This window comes from Neltuma alba, unplaced genomic scaffold, assembly GCF_004799145.2.
Source record: "Neltuma alba isolate B1F8T4 unplaced genomic scaffold, ASM479914v2 tig00012879_pilon, whole genome shotgun sequence".
Taxonomy (NCBI): Eukaryota; Viridiplantae; Streptophyta; class Magnoliopsida; order Fabales; family Fabaceae; genus Neltuma; species Neltuma alba.
The window spans coordinates 1-19,019 of NW_021637256.1; the positions used below are offsets into that span (position 1 = coordinate 1).

The following is a 19,019-nucleotide window of genomic DNA, read 5'->3' on the forward strand; positions in this document are numbered from 1 at the left end:
TGTAGTTTCTTCTTACTTTCAGGGGTGGAAATGGATTATCTTCCTCTGCAAAAGTTGAGCTCAATTCCTTTTACATTTTTTTTGAAAAACATGGTGAAGCCCAGATTTAATACACGCAGGAGTCCCAGACTTCAAACGAGGCCTATGGTTGAGAACGGTCCATTTTGGGCCAGACGAAGTCCAGGTTGTTGTGTTGTGCCAAGAGAGGGGTTTCGGACGGGGAAACCGAAGGCGAATCGGACCCCGACCCACTCGGAGGCTGGACTTGAAGACAGATTCCTGATCCTTCAGCAAGGTCCGAACCGAAAGAGACCCGTGTTAATTTTTTCCGGGTCAGGAATTCCTAAGCCCTGTAACCGAACCCTCATGCAGGTTTTAGCTTCTTGCCCTGCCGAGCCATTGCCCAAGAACCCTAACCATTCCCAAGGCTAAGCATCAGCTATCGTTTCCGATCCGATCACGAATGGCATCCTCAGCCGCCGTTAGGTCGTTGTTCCGTTCTTGCTCGTCTCGCTCCTCTGCTTTCCGTGTTGCATCGGAGCAAGAGCGACTCGTTCTTCATTCCGCCCCTCGCATCCAGAAAACCTTCATCCCATTCCACTGTCAGGTAATCTGCATAACATTGTTATTATTTTCTGGTATAGGAGAGAATGCAAGCCACATGAACATTATGCTTTTCTGTTTTTCAATCTATTTCTTTAGAAAAGTAAAATGTACTTTAAACTCCATTGCATTTGTTTTGGCACAACATTGGAGAACTTATTCGTGGTTTTGTCCACCTTTTGTTTTTTGCCTTTAGACGATTTTTCATAAACCAAACGCGGTGCTAGATTATTAGCTTAACTTTTGAACCTTCTTAATGGTAGCAAGGGTCGGATGCTTCAAAACTGGATGGTGTGTTCGTTTTTTCTTATAATACGTTGTGTAGCGTTGTTTATAAGACAAATTTATGGATGGAAATTCTCTTATTTACTTAAATTAGGTGTCCTGTCGAATTGAGTTTCTGTGTGGAATCCATGCTTTTAAATTAGGTGTCCTGTCGAATTGAGTTTCTGTGTGGAATCCATGCTGCCATATCATACGGCAACTGCTTCAGCACTGATGACATCAATGCTCTCCATCTCTCGTTGCAGTTGTGGGTGGCTTCCTGAAGGTAACTTCCACACCGTTGGCGTCAATCATTGTGTTTCTTCGTATGTGATTGTTTTGTTCATGAGGTTGAAATGTGAAAGATAGTTGATCTGGTTGTGATTAGCTTGACTAATGGGTTTGATAATATTCTCCTCTGCTTATTTCAATATTTATTAAGAACTAGAACAACCCCCTTGCGTTTGCAAGTGAGTGCCAGTTTTGTGTAATAATAAGAAGTGGACAAAAAAACCACAAAAGCTAGTTTGGACAGTATAGAAGCAGTTGCGGGTGGCTCTTTAAGATGAAGTATGCTTCTAGCTTGAAGCTTAATCTACTGACTCCTGTTCGGTGTATAGTTAGTATGAATGCCCATGCTGGTTGGAACTTTACAGAGGCATGGGTTGGAACTTTACAGAGGCATGGTAGAGGAGACAATTTTCTGGATTTAGAATTAAAATTAAGATCCACTTACACATCAACATGGATATAATATTGCACCAAAGAGATCATGTAACGTGGGCCCACTGTTGGACTGTTTGGGTCGCTAGTCTTGGTTCGTCTTTAATTGTATGATCGCTTTGACAACATAAGCTTGTTTGTTCTTTTTAATTGGGTTGCTAGGATTCCTGGAGCAAACATGTTTAGTATTGCAGCCATATCTTATTCATATGCACTGAAGATGGTAGTTCTTCTAGTAGCTTGCCTGATGATTGGATTTTACTTTTGAATTAGGTAGCTAAACATCTGTAGGATTCCTTGATGTTCTTTCTTCAATTTAATCTTCAGGTTAGTGTTTCTTTCAATCCTTGGGTTAAACTTACCAGAGTCTTATGAGAAATGATATGAATGCTATTGATATACATATGAAAGGAGGCCTTTCATATATTAATTCTTGAACATATGTTTATAATATTACTACATCCGCTGCATCAATTTGATGGATTATGTCTTTAGTATTCCCCACTCCTGCATCTAAACCGTTTAGTGAAGCCATACACGCTGCTCCTCTTGTTTGTAGGCCTACAGAAGACTAGATGAAGATCAAGAAGCAAAAATGGATGATATGACTTCTTGCTGTGTTGGGTTTAAACAAATTTTTCTAGATCATTAGGAAGAATTACTAGATTCCTATAACCGCTGGCTTAAAATTATTTAGAGCAATTTGTGCGCTCTCCAAATTTTTATTGATTTGACATTTTGAACGGATGCACTATACGCCTTGCTTGCATTGCGTGGTGGAATATAGTGATGTCTCTATGTTTCAGTTATACTGGTCAAACTTCTTTACACTTGTAGAAGACAAATTCCAGGAATTATGAAAAATAAAAAGGGCACTTTTTAACTGATGAGCTGCTGACTTCATTATTGTACATTTCTGTGCAGCGTGATTGTGCTGCTGCTTGAAACCTTTCATAATAACTACTATGATTCAAATCCATGCCGTTTCCTTGATTTTCTTGCATGCTAAGGGGCAATAGATAACGAAGGGTTATACTGATGAATTTTGTTTAATCAGATTGCAATGATGATGTGATAAGTGTTCAGAAGATTCGAGCAATCTATTATGTACAAATCAGCGTTGTGAAACCGTCACTGCTGAAAACTAGGAGTTTTGACTGAGCCGTTGGAGGGGGAAGATGGTAAATTGGACTATGATACTTGATGATTAGACCAGCTGTACTTTTCTCTGTTTCAGACGCATTAAGGTTGTTACCTATATCCATGTCGCCCATAGTGCTCAAAATTTGGAACTCAGGCAGATAACTGAATAAGGGGAAAATGTGTCGCAAGTATTGAATATTTATTAAATTGCTTTGAATTTATCCTGAATTCTCGTTGAATCGCTTAAAGATTTCGATTACGAAGTATGTGGTGAAAATGAGAATTCTGTATTACGAAGAGATGATGAAAGTATGATGAGGGCTTAAGTAGGATCGACTTGTTTTCTTTGCATCAACGATTTCGATTCAATGAGTTGGCTATATAGACTTGTGGTTGAACACGTTAAATTCGGTTGCCTTTCTTCAATTCTTTCAAAATCTGATTCGGGTATTTGTTTATCTAGATCTGTGACTTCCCTAAACGCAACATTGGCACCAGAGGACTTCGGGATTAACCAAGCTTCTTGATGCTGGTTTTCTTACAACATTTATTTTCTTACATCTGCCATCCTTCTTTTTTTATTCTCTTCTTGCTTCCACATTTCATCAAGCAAGTTAAACTGAATTAGCCACTCTGAGAACTCTGATGTCAACTGTTAAAGAATTCTTTTTGCTTTATTTTTTCAAAAAGACGAGCGAGGATGCAACCCGATGTTGCAACAACGTCCCCGCCATTATTGAACTCCACCATGGGTTAACAGTTGTATAATCAAAGTGAAAATGGGAACAGATCTTTCATCAATCTCTCATACAGCATGGAACGTGACATCAAATTGAAGCATCCATGAATCTGCTGAGTTGAAAATTTTCTTTTATTTTGCCTGGTAACAGGTCTTCTATAAAAATATTTGCTTCAGCATGTTAGGCAACTGTATTTGCTCACTGAAAGATAAATTTTACTTTTACTACAGAAATTTCAAGGCTGAACAGTCATGGCTGTGCCAAATGAATACTGTGCTGCAGTTAATAGTTCAATGGCCACGTGAAAAAGATAGAAACTCTCCCTTAATACAAAGCATTCGCTTCCTGACGCTAAAATTACTCCTCACCAACATTAACTAGTTCATATTCCACTAAAGAAAGATTGTTATCCTCTTTGACCTCAAATTTTGCTGGCTCGGTTACTTCAACACGTCCCCATTTATCAACTGCAAGCCTCATCGAGCCCTTGAACATGTCAATCTTTGCGTTTCGCAAAATCAAGGTGGCGCCTGGCTTCATCATATCCACTGTACAAAAGTCACCGGTTAATGATCCATCTACAACATGTGGACTAAACATATACTCCTGTGTTTTTCAACACAAGTAGAGAAGATGGCATTTAGCAAAGACTACATGAAGAAGTACGAGCCATCAATGAAACCATTAATTCCAGAGATCATAGAAAGATTCCCCGAAAATCATATCTTTACCAATGCACGAGCCCCATGTTCCACCCATCTTACTAGGCAAAACGCTAATTGCAGCACAAGTCCCAATTCCCAACACTGGCATGCTTCACGCTACTACAATAACTTGATAGAACAGTGTAAAACGCGGAAAAAATGAGTCGTGAAAAGAATGAAATGACACCGCATTGGTGATTTTATTGGTTTGAGTAAAATTATGATTAGCCTGTCTTCAGCATTTCTCTGGGGATATATAGTAGGTTTTAGCGAGTGCTCATAATCCAGGCAATAAAAAGACTCCTAAATCCTACTGTGACCCTTCATTTGAATCGAACCGAACTTCTTGTGAATAATGCAATGATAATTAAACTTTAACATGTTAACATACCCTGTTCGTTGCGAGCTGTGAAAATGATGGTGCCAGTCTCATCACCTACAAGACACTCAGCGATGAGTGTGGGACGAGCAGGCCGCCCAAGGACCATTGACGATCGACTGCCCTTGTTGTTGACAGTCTTCACTGGATTAGAGCTGATCACCTTCACGGTCAACGTGTGGCCATTTGTACCGGGTTTTAGCTGATCCACCTTGATAAATACTGGCTTTCTCTTCGTCGTCGCAGGCGTTGCCATGGCTTCAAGCAACAGGATTCCAGAGATTGAGGATGAAATCGATTGATCGATCAAAGGCGTCCAAGTGAAACCCTAACCCTAGTGGCTCCGTTTCTTCGGATTTGGGAATTTTGATTCATTTCCTGAGCGGAAATTAATGGGCTTTTCTACTCACCCATTACAATGTAGGTCTAAGGCGCCTGAGGCCCAAGATGCTGCCCAAAAACCACTAGGACGAACGATTTGGCCAAAAAGTGTTTTTCACAGGTCTGATTAGGATTTCCATATTAATTTTTTTGTTAGAGAGAGAGAGATGCTTGACATTTTTGCAGTGCTAGTGTGGCGTTAAATTTTTTTTTATAAATTTGGTGTTTTTCAAGAGAGAAAAATAGAAATATGGACGTGAGGATAAAAACTCAATAATTCTTATTCTTCTTGCAAGGGGGCAGGTTCATAATTAGCATATGGATTCATCATTAGTATTTGGTTCCGTGTTAATTTGTTTTAATTTTCATATATCAATATGGATGCTGTGCAATTAAACAAGTACATTTTCATGCTGGTAAAAACAAAGTGCATTTTCCATGGCAAAGATTTTCAATTAAACAAGGGGTATATCTCACCGTTTCTCGATGGAATCATGGATTTCTTCTCTTTTCTTTTTAATCGCTGAAAAAATTTATAAATTTTCAAAAAATAACGAAATGAAACAATGATAATAAACGAATAATCGATTTTTCCGAAGTCATTTTTCGCCAGTTCCAGAGTCTAAATTGAATAGTATTTTGACAATTTTAGGAGTTTACATCTTAATAATAAAAATACGAAATACAAAGACTAAAATCTGATTATTTATTCCCAAAAATCAATCGCAGCACGCATATTATTTGATCTTGTGGCATGAACGTCCGACTGTTTCGAGTTACAAAATTTTGGTACCAAAAACAGAAAACAGAGTTACTAGAAACAAGATTTGTTCTATTCCAAAAGGCCCAAAAAAATAAAAGTATTCGTTCACTAATATTGTTTAACTTGACCGAGGCCTCTCGCCTATTTTTTAACAATAGGGCCTGGAGACTTCTAGGTTCATCATGCTATTGCTCTAGGTTTACATACAATTACATTGATCTTAGTAAAAGGTGCTTTGGATGCATGTGGTTCCAAGTTAATGCCGGATAAAAAGGATTTATTTAATGTAGTAGAATTCTGCGATACAATTAAGAAATGAGCTATCGTCGTCTCTGTAGTCTGTATATTCATTTAAAAACCGGCAAGAACAAAAATTCAGCGGGGCTTTCACAGCAACCTACGTTCAACTGAAATGAATGAACGGAACCCTGAGAATGTTATATTGAAATCATTGCCTGTTCCACACAACCATCCTTTCCCAAGTCCGCAAGACCATGAGCTAATCTACACACATAACAAGATTTGATGTTATAACTACCCTGGTTAATAAGAAGACAATGTATTCATATAATTTAATACCTCATGCTGAAATCTTCAAACAACCCAAGTTGCTGGAAAATTTCCTCCACGCATTTTACTTGCTCATTGTTGATGACAAGAAGAAATTCCAGAATACTGAGCCCGTAGACATGAAAGCCACTCGAGCTTGAAGTGGCACCACCCTGCTCAGATGCCATGCACATTGCCAATGAATGCTCGCTTAATATATTAACCAGATTATGATCACTATGTAACAGTGACATGATAGTACTCGAGAAAATAGCGAAAACAGGCATGTGATATCAGTAAATTCCCCATTACATTTGGCCAACATAATCAATACTCGGGGGTACCCATAGAACAAAATCCTACTCAAGCAATCTCAAGACTAGAATACCATCTTTCATTTTCATTCAATAAAATGTGCCGAGAGTTTCACAGCATACAAATTGTTTTAAACTTTTGCAGTTAATAAGCAAAAAACAGAAGTTTCTTGACGTTGGATTACCGGTTGAACTCTTATGCCCTTTAACAAGCTGAACTTAACTCATGTCATACTCACAAGTAAGATGTTATTATACAGCATATCCAACTGGCATCTAAATGAATAGCCATGGCACAATTTTGAACTTCAATAATTACTAAAACACTGATTAAGAGTGCAAAACTTTTAATTAGAAAACAAATTTTAAAATCACCAAACAAATCTGAGGTCATGATTATATATGTAACAATATAACTAACTAAGTCACAAATTCAACATGAATTGATTTATTACGATGACATGCAATTGCCCCTAATCCAAGCAACAATCTTTAAGCCCACGATCTCTTGATGAATTGGCGGGAACAAAATCTTTAAAAAGTTAGACCTGGAGCAATGGTTTTAGAATATTTAAAATCTCCAAAATCTTGATTAAGTTTTTAAGTCTATCCATAGATGCAGTCCCTCTCTACACCATTTTATAATATCAGAAAATATCCCATCATTTACCTTGAATGGTTAAGAGATAATAAAAGGGTTATGAAACAATAAAAGATTCTAAAAGAGAACAAGTATATACGCACCAGAAATTCAATGCACTGACAGGGATCCAGAATCTAAATCCTACATAGAAAAATCAAATCAAAAGACATTAACACATAAGTAATATGCATCACCAAATCATGATAATGATAGCAGTTTCTACCAAAAAGCAGTGTGCGAAGGGCATCTTTTCTGTATTTTTCTGGAAGCTCTGAGAGTTTTCCCAGCCATAAATTGTTCCAAGCAAAAACGACAGCAATGACACAAGGTCCCAAAACAATCTGGTTTAGTAAAACCTGCCAAGAGAGGAAAACAGGATAAAGATGTAAACTAAACATTTCGTGGCTGTCAAAAGCATAAAGCTGTAAATTAAACATACCTTCACCATTATATTCTTCACTGTTGCTATGGGCAAAATGTGGTCAAGATACTTGTACCAAGCATAAGATCCAGGGCCATATAAAAGGAAACCATAGGAAGTCATTCGCAAGGCACGTAGCCAATCATGGTCCAAGAGGTGGTTCCACAGTTCATCCTAACAAAAAGCTTTTGATCAATAATAACATTACTTACAACAGCAAAGCAATTCTTAGGAGCCCTCTTTTGACCGCAAAATGTCTAGATCCATTAAACGGGGCTTTTGACAAGATTTAACCGTTACGCTTGCAGTTTACATAAAATCCTACGATGCATTGATTGTACGGTGACTAAGTGTGTCCAGACATTTTGGTAATCTATACAGGAACAATAGGTTGAAGTGCCTTAAAACTAATCTAAAGTAGAACGATAACTTGAAGTGATAACGTCAAGTGTCAGACCTTGTAGCATCAAGTTTCTCAACCATCTGTCAGACCAAATTCCTCATCCAAGGACAGGCTAGTGTTCAGAGTCAATGTCAGGTCCAGGAAAGGGCAATATGAGTTTAGATGACTATATTACATAACATAAGCAAAATGTTTCTAGACAATCCTCACGTATATTGATGTCATCATCGTTTAAGCAGTTCGATATTATCAAGGCAAAAACAATTCCCTGCAGGTCCATAATTTCATCTCAATTAAATAAAGAGTAGTGTGGATTTATATGTTCCTTCTTATCTCAATCCACAGAAAGCAGTTCAAAAGTCAACAATAGGAATATTACTCCTTTTTCTTACTTCATCTGAAATAAAGCACCACTAAAGTCCTACCCAAAGAGGCAGAGAAGCAAGAAACATTGTCAGGTTAGTTTCATGTAAAGCCGAAACTTAACAACTTATACGGCAACTTGTCTTAAAAATTATCAGACCTAGCTGTATTCCAATCAGCCATAGCGTCCCTGAGCCATCCGTTCCCACAGTCTTGTTATGACTAAACAATAAATTGGAAGTGGACAGATAAAATCTTCATTGCAATAAGACCAAAGATTGAAATAAATCTCCACTGACCTGACTGGCCCCACCAGAATCCAGAGCAGAGCGTTTCTTCGTAGCCTCTGCTTTCCTCCAACGCTGCGTCAGCTGAGCAATCGTATCGCCGGTGAGGGCGAGAGAGCCAGCGGCCACGGCCTGCTTGAAGGGGAAACGAAAACCGGAGCTGCAGGCGGAGTCGGCCGAATCATAGGATTCAGATTTGGAATCGAAGCGTCGTTGCCGCCGAGGACGACGTGAATTGGGCTTCCCAGGCAAAGGATTCCAGTTCCAGAGCCCGTAATGTCCACTGCCGATGGCGTCCATTTCTGCTAGAAAAGAAAACGTCGAATCGGAGTGAGTGTTTCTAGTTGAAGCGCGGCTAGAGAACAAAGCGCGCTTTATTATTAGCGGTGGCTAAGCTGTTCACTTTAGCTCGAAAGAAGGAAGAATCTGAAAATTTAAAATTTTATTTTTCAAACAATGGTATAATTTCTTTTTAGTAGATTGGGACCAGGGACTTGACTCTGGGGTATTTTTGGTACAAGGAAATGGGAGAGGATGTGAGGAAAAAATGTAAATGAGTTGAATTTGGGGAGAAAAAAAATGTCTCCAAATAAGAATTTTGACAGACAAAATAGATCCATTTAAAAAACCAAGAAAATGCTGCAGGGGCAAAATTTCAAGCGTTATTTTCCGGTGGCAAAATCGTGGCCAGTTTCATTGTTATTGTAGGTTTGAGATTTTTTTTTTGGTGAATAAAACTGGGTCTAAGCCCATCTCATTACTTTGTTGCCATTTTTGGACAAGCAGCCCCTACAATATCCCTATACAACAAATTTCTCACTTACTGAGGAGATTCCTCAAAAACATTAACAGCCTCACTCGTCTCAAAGCTAGGGTTGGCAAAATATTAACAACAGGAATGGAACTACATTTAACAATAAAAAATTTAATACCAGAATCTTTTACAGTATTTAAACCTATGATGACTCTCCAAATTTTAGCCCTCACAGCGGAGCACAAACTTAACTTCTTAGCAAAGCCTTTATACCATCTTCCATTACAATCACGGATCAGTTTACCACATCCTGCAAGATTATTGTTCCCCTTAGCTGCTCCATCAGTATTAATTAAGATTCATCCATCCCTCCATAGGCATTTCCCATATGATGTTCCTCTCCTGTTTCCTCCCCCCACACCACCATATTTCCCTAAAGTAAATAAAGTTTCGTTTACATAATGATCAGTTATCATTTTTGGGTTTTCTGGCCACCTAAACTCATCCTCAAATATACTTCTATTCTTCCAATTTCACAGTAGCCAATAAGTATGCCTAAACTTGTTGAGGAGGTTTGAGATTTAAAAAATAATAATAATAATAATAATAATGAATTGAAAAATAACCGTGTGTACCATTCTAGCTGCAAAAGACAATTAAAACCTTGGGAGTAACGCGTACAACGAAAGGCGAAAATAAAATCCAGCCACATCAAAGTGGCAGCATGGACGCATAACGGGTAATATCTATGTTTAGGAGGGAGGACTGGGTCAGATACTGCAGGAAGAGAGCGAAGGTCACGACACAGTGCAACTTCTGGTGGTAAACATTTGAAGATGCATATATGCGTATAGCTTATTATAGACAATCATAAAAAAAGAATGGGGACACGAACTACGAAGTGAAATTTTTTAAAAGACGATTGGCTAAAAGGTTGGCACACCCACACACACACACATATATATAGAGAGGGATTGGTAGAAGATAGACAGAGAAGAGAACAGAAGAAAAGGAGAAGCCAAGAAAGGAAGGAAGATGGAAAAGTGGAGGGAAATAATGGGAGTGTTCATATGTGGGATGCTGATCATGGGAATGGCGATGAGTGGGGCAGAAGGAGCTGAAATCGGGTACGGGGCACTGGGTAGGGACCGGTCCCTCGGATGCGGACCCCTTTCCCGATCTCAATGCCAGCAGCCCAAGGCCAATCCTTATAACCGAGGCTGTAATCCCTCTGAAGACTGCCGTACCGGCAATTAATATTTAGAGTTGGGCTAATAGTTCCGGCCGTCCAGTCACTCGGTTTCCACCTCGAGAATTTCTAAATCAGACGGAACATTTACATCTTCAAAAATCGAAATAACCAATGGAGTAATGTGGTTCAGTTTTGATGAATTTTTTATTTAACAATTTATTCATGATAATATTATTGATATTTTTCCATCTATGAATTGATGTTACAATAATTTAATTTTTATGGTCTTCTTTTATTAATTGAAATTTATAAAACGATTTCGTTTGTTTATTAGTTTTTGAGTTTGAATGACAAAACTTGTCGCCCTGCCTACGCGAGAACCGCCCCTTTCGATGAGAATTGAATTGCGATGTCCATAAAGTACGAAACCATACTGATTTGTGGATGCCCTGTAAATGATGAATGCAGCCAATGTTTATAAGCTTTAAGTAATTAAATTACACAAATTTAAAAGGAGAAATCGTTAAAAAAAACTCTAAAAATTAAAAATTCCATATAGGAATCTGTTTATAAAAATTATTATCAAAATCAGTACTAATATTATAATGAGTTTCTGTTTATAATTTTTCTGTTTTCAATATCTTTTCTTATGATTTTTCCAATTTAAAACTTGATTAAAATGAGTTAAAATAATAAATATATAAAAATAATTTATTTTTTCAAGCACATTTATGGAGAGAATAGTAAAAAAAGAATAAAAGAGAATGAGTAGAAAAGAGACTAAAAAAAAGACATATAATTAATTAGAGATGAAAATGAAAAAAAAAAATTAAGCGTTTATACATCTTCAAAGGATAACTTATAAAAAAACCAATTTATTTAAAAGATTGAAGCTTATGAAAAAAATGGAGAGAGAGTATATATTTAGTAAAGAGTATGTGAATTTGATTTTACTATCTGAATTAGAAATTTGAGTTTTAATATTTTATCATTTAAAAGATTGAAGCTTATTAAAAAAAATGGAGAGAAAGTACATATTTAGTAAAGAGTATGTGAATTTGATTTTAATATCTGAATTGGAAATTTGAGTTTTAATATTTTATTATTTGAAATTATTTACTATATTTGAAAAGACATATAATTACTACGTACTCAGGCTATTAAAGTTAGCACACGTTCAATTAATAAATACAACGCTTGTTGGAAGTCTCTCGGCTTCTTTGCATGACGTTCGAGGGATTGAAGGCAAATTTACCGTCTGCGAATCTTCACTCGCGCCTTGGACTCATCCATCTCCACTCCGCGCGTGTCGCCAAGTGTCATATATGTCTGTATAGGAGATAATATGAGATATGATTACCATATGTAGGCATTTAAAACTAGAAATAGAAACTAGGATTGTAATTGAAACAAATCATCAAAAAGATATTTAGCATAAATAATTATTTATTATATGATATTAGACAAACTTACAGATGTAGGATTAGAGAATACCCTCTCCTCCCGTGGTATTATCCAATCCCATATACATGAGTTTGTCCAATCCCATATAATAAGAAATATCTCGTACTAAATACTTTTTTAATGGATTTTCTTAATCTTAATACCAATATCTACCCATAATTTTCAACGCTTTGTACCAAACGGGACCGTACAGTCTTGTAAAATATTACCACCTCCTGTACTTGATATAAAACTTAGTTTAGTTAACTAATTTAAATATATTAAAAAATTAAAGCTAAATAAATTGCTTGATTATATCATATGTTACATGATCTCTCTCTAAAATACTTATATGCATCATTTGATTGTATATCAGTTCATAAGACAGGCACATTAATTTAGAAATAAATAATAAATAAAAATATTTTAAAGTAATTTATTAAATTTTTTTAATTTCTTCAAATTAGTCAAATAAAAAGACAGGAGGTAGTATATCTCTACATGCATCAAATGGTTAGATGGTCAGATGTATAGAGGTATGCATGCATATATGAATCCCATGCCATACATACGTGTATATAGAAATATCATTTGATTGTATATCAGTTCATGAGACTGATAAATTAATCTAGAAGAAAAAAGATAAATATAAGTATTTTAAAATAATTTATTTAGTCTTTTTAATCTCTTCAAATTAGTTTAATGAAAGTGCTCTGGAGGCGGAGGAGTTAGTGTTTCTCTGAATCCATCAAATGGTTAGATGGATAGAGGTATGCATGCATATATGAATCCCATGCCATATACACACATATATATAATGGGTAATATCTCTATTCAGGAGCGAAGACGGAGGGTCAGATACCGGAGGAAGGGGAAGGTCACGACACAACACACAACGTAACCTTTTTGTGGCAAATATACGAACATGCATGCATGCGCATATACAGGGCTTATTATAGACAAGGATATATATGGAGTGAGAGATTTTATGGGAGGATTTACTAAAAAGTTGACATACATACATATATATATGTGTGGGGGGGGAGATTGGTAGAAGGTAAATAGACATACAGATAGCTGGTTTAAAATAAAAAAAAAAAAGACATACAGAGAGATTGGAGAAGAAGGGAAGATGGGAGAGTGGAGGGGAATAATGGGAGTGCTGATATGCGGGATGCTGATAATGGGAATGGTGACGGGCGGGGCAGAGGGAAAGGAGATCGGGAACGGGGCATTGGGTCGGGACAGAGGGGTCGGATGCGGTCCCCGATCCCAGTCTCAATGCCAGAAACCTATCGCCAATCCTTACACCCGAGGCTGTGATCCCGCTCAAGGCTGCCGTTCCAGCGGTGATCAACCCCCGCCCCACGCCCGCTAATAATATTTCCCCCGCTTTTCTCCGTCGCCTTCTCGCATCTATCCCCCTTGCTCCCTAAACAGCAAGCCATTTTCCCCTTAATAATGTGGTCAACTGTAAAGCTCTATGTTACGGCCAATCATTAATTCAATTTATTCCTTTTTTTATTTATGTTTATTGTTCTCCTACTCTCTTCACTTTGTTCTGCAATTTTATTTAATTTACCACCTTTTATTAACAAATTAACCTGCACAATATTTTAATGACATAACCAACGCATTCGTGTTTTACTCATTCCTATGGCAAAATGAATGCGACTGAATCATGGACACAACACTGCGCAGCCAATTTGTGTTATTTTCTTTGTTCCTAAACGTGTGAGTTAGATAATTAATTTATACAAATTAATAAATCTAATTGAATCAGTTATTTATAGAAAAATATGCATTAATTTTTTTAAAATATTGTTTTTAATTATTTGCTTGGGAAACTACTGAAAAACACTTTTAATAAGTACAGTTATCAGGAAGAATTTATACAAAAAAAAAATTATAACTTTCAGAAATAAAATGAATTGATATTTTGTATTTAGAATCAAAACTAATTTTGATATTGTAGAAAGTATTCATTTAGGCAGGATTGACTTGCTCGAGGAAATTAGAAAATGACGCGGCTCGAATTGAAAACTCACAAAATCAAGCCTTTGAAGTTCTACTGGCAATAGAAAAATTTCTGTTTCATATCGTGTTCAAGTCTCGAGCTTTCGTATGCCATTTAAGGGGTGTTTGGCTTTTCTTCTAAACCATGGTTTGGTTTCCCAAATCATGGTTTGGGAAAAAATTTGCCAAACACCTCTTTTTTTTTTAAAACCATAGTTCCCAGCAAAACCTTGGTTTTGAACTTGGAAACCTTGGTTTCGCTAAATCATCACGCGGGCAGCTTCTAAAGACTAAGGAGTAATAAATAATAATATTTTTTTATTGGAGAGTGACTTTCGCGGGGGCTGTGGTTGGCAGCCTAATAAATAATAATTTTGTGCAAAAGGATTTTATGTTTAAAATCTTTAATAAATAATAATATTTTTTATTGGCAAAATAATTATTTTTCTAAAAACATATGTAATTATTTTATATATATACAGATTAATTATTTATTATTTATTATTTATATTATTTATGTCTTATTTACTATGTTGCCAAAATATATATTATTAACAAATTTATTACTTCAAATAATATATATTATGAAATATATGTTTATGTAATTATCATTTAAATCTATATCCTTTTTAGTAATTTCAACTATAAAAAAGCACTTCTGACAACAACTATCTAAACACTCTCACTTTATCATAATCACTTTTTCAGAAAATCTATTCTTTCAAAATCTATTCTTCCCAAAATCTATTTTCCAGAAGCTATTCTTCAAACCATGGTTTGAGGTTATCCAAACACCCCCTTAATTTGCATCTCACAGATATTTTCTAAACACATGGCCTCTGTTGACAAGGGAAAGGGGTCTGTCTTACAGTAGTATAAATCGTTATATTCTAGGCGAACTAATACATGTAATGATCACAAAGTTCACAGATAATACTACACCTATAATTAATATAAAAACTAGTTAACTAATTTGAATATATTAAGAAAGTTTGTTAATTTAGTTATTTGTAATCAATATGCATAATGTCTTTTCTAAAACACCTTCATTAATCATGTGTATTAGCTAGAATTAGTATTTGATGAAACATTTAACATGTGTAATTATTACAACTTACAAGGATTGTTTTAAAAAATAAATAAATAAACATAAGAGGCAAAGTGGATCCTAAATCCTATATTTAAGATCAAATTAAATATCAAACTAGCTATTATATTAAAAACAAGATGCAGTATTTGTTCTAATTATATGAATGAGACAATATTAGTATTCGTTGGGCCAACAGTAGAAATAAGACAATATTAATGGAATAATTAAGGCGTGTAATTAAAGACAGAAGGTAATTAATACAAAATCTTCACACACATTAAACTTCCAAAGCCTTTAATTTCTTTGTTTGTTTTTAAATTTTTGACGAACACCTGCCTAATCATGAAAAAATGCCTTTTGTTGGCCACAGGAAGCAGCACAGCTGGGGTTGAAGCCAATGCGCCAATGGCAAAGAGCTCCTCCACCTATTCATGAAGATTGTAATTTTTTTTCCCAACAAATTAATGAGGTGAAATTTATTGTCTATTATTATGTGTATAGTAAAATCCTATAAAATACCGATACTTATTTTTAATATGTTGAGTCATTATTCTTGCCAATATAACATTTTGAAGTATGGAGTTTCCACAGAGTTTTGATCAGTTTTGCCATTATTATTTTGTCACTCATCACGACCTTATACTTAACTAGACGTGGTGAGTACTGATAAATAAATAATTAAAGTAGGGAGGGAAAAAAGGGTGACCTATGAATCCCATGCATATACGAACGAGTAATATGTATAGGTAGCGATCAGGAGGGAGTTACGGTTCAGAGAGGAGTTGGCACCATCAGGGATAAGACTTATTATAGACCAAAATAAAGAAAGAAAGAAAAAAAGAGAGATTATATAAAGGGAGGATATAGCCGGACGCAGCAGAATTGTAGAACAGATCAGAAGAAAGAAAGAAGAATGGAAGGGAGAGGAGGGAAAATGATGACGACGACGATGGTGGTGGTGGTGATGGTGATGGGAATAATAATAATGGCAGGAGCAGAGGAGGGGGAGGAAGAATACATAGGCTACGGCGCAATGCGTCGAAACACAGCAATTGGTTGCAGCCCCAGAAACCCAGCAGGATGCAAGCCTCAACCTGTTAATCCTTACACCCGCGGCTGTAATCCCTCTCAAGGATGCCGCTCCGGCGACGACCAGCCCATCCACCATTGACATCATCCTCTCTTTCCAAATCTCATTATTTTTCTTAACATGTTTTCTAGTTATAAGATTTCTTTTGAAGTTTACAAATAAGATTTTATAATTAGCACGGAAAGTAATATTAAACTTTAACTATATATATATATTCTTTTCATTCATACCGTTGTATGGTTTCTTTGTAACCACGAGTAAAACATAATTATCTAAACGGTTCAAATTAAATTTTAAAAAACGTTTTACATGTTTTATAGTCTCTTAGATTTTCACGGACATGACATTTGATGCGGCCGGGTAGAGATCGGGAGAGAGACTGTGTTTGTTGTTAGGTGACATGGAAATAAGCAATGACATTTGTCTTATGTAGTTTGGGAGTGTAGCATTCCCATTGATATGTATATTATTCATATTCTTGGTCGACTCCAATTACCTGATACAAATTATTAATGAAATTATTCTTTTGTTTTTTTTATTATTCTCCTCCTCTGATCTTCTTTTCTAGGGACTCGTTTGGCAGAATATTAGAAATCATTTATAAACACATTTCTGAAAAAAAAAAACTCTTTTCATATACTTGAATTACTATTAAAAAAGTACTTATAAGCTAATTTTAGACAAGCCCTATGTCTCCTAATTTTGTTCTGCAACATATTTTGTTTGAGCGTTTCCAAATGAATCTTTTTATGCAACTCTAATAACTAACAAGGCAATTCACAAAATTAATCTTAATCACTATCAACAAGGGAAGACGCGTTCTCGAGGCGGGATGGGAATTCTCTCCGTTCAGCCAACTGACTGCAGTGTACGTAGTTGATAAAATTCAGCCATTCTCCCACCAAAAATAAAAAATAAAATTAGTCGGTGATTGGATGCCGTGTTTATCTTTTGGTTGAAGAGAATGATGCTTCCCAGAGCTTGAGGAATGCAGAGCGGCTTGTATGACTCGCTCACCTGAGTTTTTCCTTACCCTTCTGCAACGATTCATCAAGCACACCAGATTGGTCGCCCAAATCCATTCCCAGGTAATCATCAATGGCCACCTCCTCCATTACTCTAATACACCGTCACATCTAAGATGGACGAGCACTCTGTTATACAACGCCTTGATCAGAGCTCATCACATTTCTGGAATCTCTCACAAGGCCCTTCTTCTCTTCACCCACATGCTCGCTGGCCAAGTCCCGCCCAACGACCATACATTTCCTCCCCTCATCAAAGCTGCTTCTCCCTCTCCTTCTTTGGGAAGAGCTCTTCATACGCAAGTGATCAAGCGGGGCGTTCTAAGTGACCAGTTTGTACAGACCACTTTTATTGCTCTCTATGCTCGTAGTAACAATCTAGCTTATGCTTGTAAGGTGTTCGATGAAATTCCTCATGTCTGCATCGTGGCGTGTAATGCAATGCTTCACGCTTTCTGTACACATGGGGATATGGAGTCTGCCATGTCACTCTTCGAACGCATGTGTAAGCGGGATGTTGTTTCTTGGACAACTATGATAAATGGGTTTGCAAGGAGCGCCAAGTTTGGCAGGGCCATTCAGCTTTTTGGGAAGATGATGGCTCATAGGGATGTCTTGGATCGCTTGGTTATGCCAAACGAGGCTACGTATGTGAGTGTCCTTTCGTCCTGTGCTAATCTCGATGGCAAGGCAGCACTCGATTGTGCTAGGCAGCTGCATGGATACATTGTAATGAATGAGATCTTCTTGGGAGTTTTTGTGGGAACTTCACTGGTGGATGTTTATGGGAAGATGGGTTGCCTTAATTATGCTGTGAATGTCTTTAACTGTATGGTTTCCAGAGAGGTCTGCACTTGGAATGCAATGATTTCTTCACTAGCTTCAAATGGTAGAGAGGAGGAGGCTCTGAATATGTTTGAATATATGGAGGCCGAAGGGCTGCGACCCAACAGTATCACCTTTGTAGCAGTTCTTACTGCCTGTTCTCGTGGAAGACTTGTTAAGGAAGGACTGGACTTGTTTAGATCAATGTCAAATTACTATGATGTAGTACCATCAATGGAGCACTATGGGTGCGTGGTTGATCTTTTGGGAAGAGCAGGGCATTTGGAGGAAGCAGCTGACATCATAAATAATATGCCTTTTCAGCCGGATACGTCTGTTTTGCTTGCTCTTCTGAGTGCTTGTAGAATTCATGGAGCTATAGGCCTTGGAGAAGAGATGGGAAGAAAGCTGCTTGAGTCTCGGACACAACATTGCGGCCAATATGTGTTATTATCAAGCATCAACGCAGATAAAGAAAGATGGGATCATGCTGCTGATATGAGGAAAGAAATGATGCAGATTGGAATTCAGAAAATTCCAGCATTCAGCATGGTTCATTTAAAATAATTTCCTCCCTTCTCAACCAAATGACCACCCAAACGGATACTTGGAGAAAGGAGGAGAAGAACGGATACTTGAAGAAAGGAGGAGGGGACCAAGTTCTATAATGTTGCATCTGAGTATTAAATCGTAATCAACGATAGTTAAGAGGGCTCCTGACAGTTATTTTAGCTATCCCTGTCAAAATTAGGTGCATGTAACTCTTCTTATTCTTAAATGTTGCAACTACTGTACTCAGTGGGTAATGCCCATTCATGTTTCTCGACTGTGAATCAGTTAAGCCAGTTCAAAACGATGATATATTAAGATTTTTTCCGTGCATAGTTGAAATATTTGTGCACAT

At 36.8% G+C, this 19,019-nt stretch overlaps 4 protein-coding genes across 6 annotated transcripts; 2 read left to right on the top strand and 2 right to left on the bottom strand.

Moving 5' to 3' along the window:
* Positions 1-448: 448 nt before the first annotated feature.
* Positions 449-3,545, top strand: LOC114732150 (protein NUCLEAR FUSION DEFECTIVE 6, chloroplastic/mitochondrial-like). Its single transcript, XM_028919441.1, is given in 6 exon segments — positions 449-539; positions 542-567; positions 570-607; positions 1,032-1,153; positions 1,864-1,917; positions 3,197-3,545. Coding segments are annotated over 5 exon segments (270 nt in total). The 5' UTR covers positions 449-463; the 3' UTR covers positions 1,872-1,917; positions 3,197-3,545.
* Positions 3,546-3,653: 108 nt separating this feature from the next.
* On the bottom strand, positions 3,654-17,464 carry LOC114732148 (uncharacterized protein At4g28440-like). 2 transcript variants are annotated; one of them, XM_028919440.1, is made up of 4 exons: positions 17,453-17,464; positions 16,348-16,357; positions 4,569-4,786; positions 3,654-4,021 (listed from the first exon to the last, which is right to left on the bottom strand). In XM_028919440.1, exons 2-4 carry the CDS (start codon positions 16,350-16,352, stop codon positions 3,831-3,833), a joined length of 414 nt encoding a protein of 137 aa, XP_028775273.1. In that variant the 5' UTR covers positions 16,353-16,357; positions 17,453-17,464; the 3' UTR covers positions 3,654-3,830. The 2 variants fall into 2 exon arrangements, with proteins under 2 accessions (XP_028775273.1, XP_028775272.1); XM_028919439.1 differs by lacking the exons at positions 16,348-16,357; positions 17,453-17,464 and having other exon boundaries at positions 4,569-4,930.
* On the bottom strand, positions 5,982-9,042 carry LOC114732147 (protein Mpv17-like). 2 transcript variants are annotated; one of them, XM_028919438.1, is made up of 6 exons: positions 8,693-9,042; positions 7,646-7,801; positions 7,430-7,562; positions 7,308-7,347; positions 6,280-6,422; positions 5,982-6,199 (listed from the first exon to the last, which is right to left on the bottom strand). In XM_028919438.1, the coding sequence occupies exons 1-5, from the start codon at positions 8,978-8,980 to the stop codon at positions 6,335-6,337; spliced, it is 705 nt and encodes a 234-aa protein (XP_028775271.1). In that variant the 5' UTR covers positions 8,981-9,042; the 3' UTR covers positions 5,982-6,199; positions 6,280-6,334. The 2 variants fall into 2 exon arrangements, with proteins under 2 accessions (XP_028775271.1, XP_028775270.1); XM_028919437.1 differs by having other exon boundaries at positions 5,982-6,204.
* LOC114732146 (putative pentatricopeptide repeat-containing protein At1g10330) lies at positions 17,134-18,981 on the top strand. Its single transcript, XM_028919436.1, has one exon. The coding sequence runs from the start codon at positions 17,270-17,272 to the stop codon at positions 18,680-18,682; it is 1,413 nt and encodes a 470-aa protein (XP_028775269.1). The 5' UTR covers positions 17,134-17,269; the 3' UTR covers positions 18,683-18,981.
* Positions 18,982-19,019: the final 38 nt, after the last annotated feature.

Excerpts from the sequence above, each read along its gene's own strand:
- LOC114732148 (XM_028919439.1), bottom strand. The coding sequence starts at position 4,812 with ATGGCAACGCCTGCGACGACGAAGAGAAAGCCAGTATTTATCAAGGTG. Across the intron at positions 4,022-4,568 it reads CACAGCTCGCAACGAACAGG|TGGATATGATGAAGCCAGGC; the intron begins GTATGTTAACAT and ends ACTTTTGTACAG.
- LOC114732147 (XM_028919438.1), bottom strand. The coding sequence starts at position 8,980 with ATGGACGCCATCGGCAGTGGACATTACGGGCTCTGGAACTGGAATCCT. Across the intron at positions 7,802-8,692 it reads ATTCTGGTGGGGCCAGTCAG|GATGAACTGTGGAACCACCT; the intron begins GTCAGTGGAGAT and ends GCTTTTTGTTAG. Across the intron at positions 6,423-7,307 it reads GTCAGTGCATTGAATTTCTG|GGTGGTGCCACTTCAAGCTC; the intron begins GTGCGTATATAC and ends GCATCTGAGCAG.
- LOC114732146 (XM_028919436.1), top strand. The coding sequence starts at position 17,270 with ATGACTCGCTCACCTGAGTTTTTCCTTACCCTTCTGCAACGATTCATC.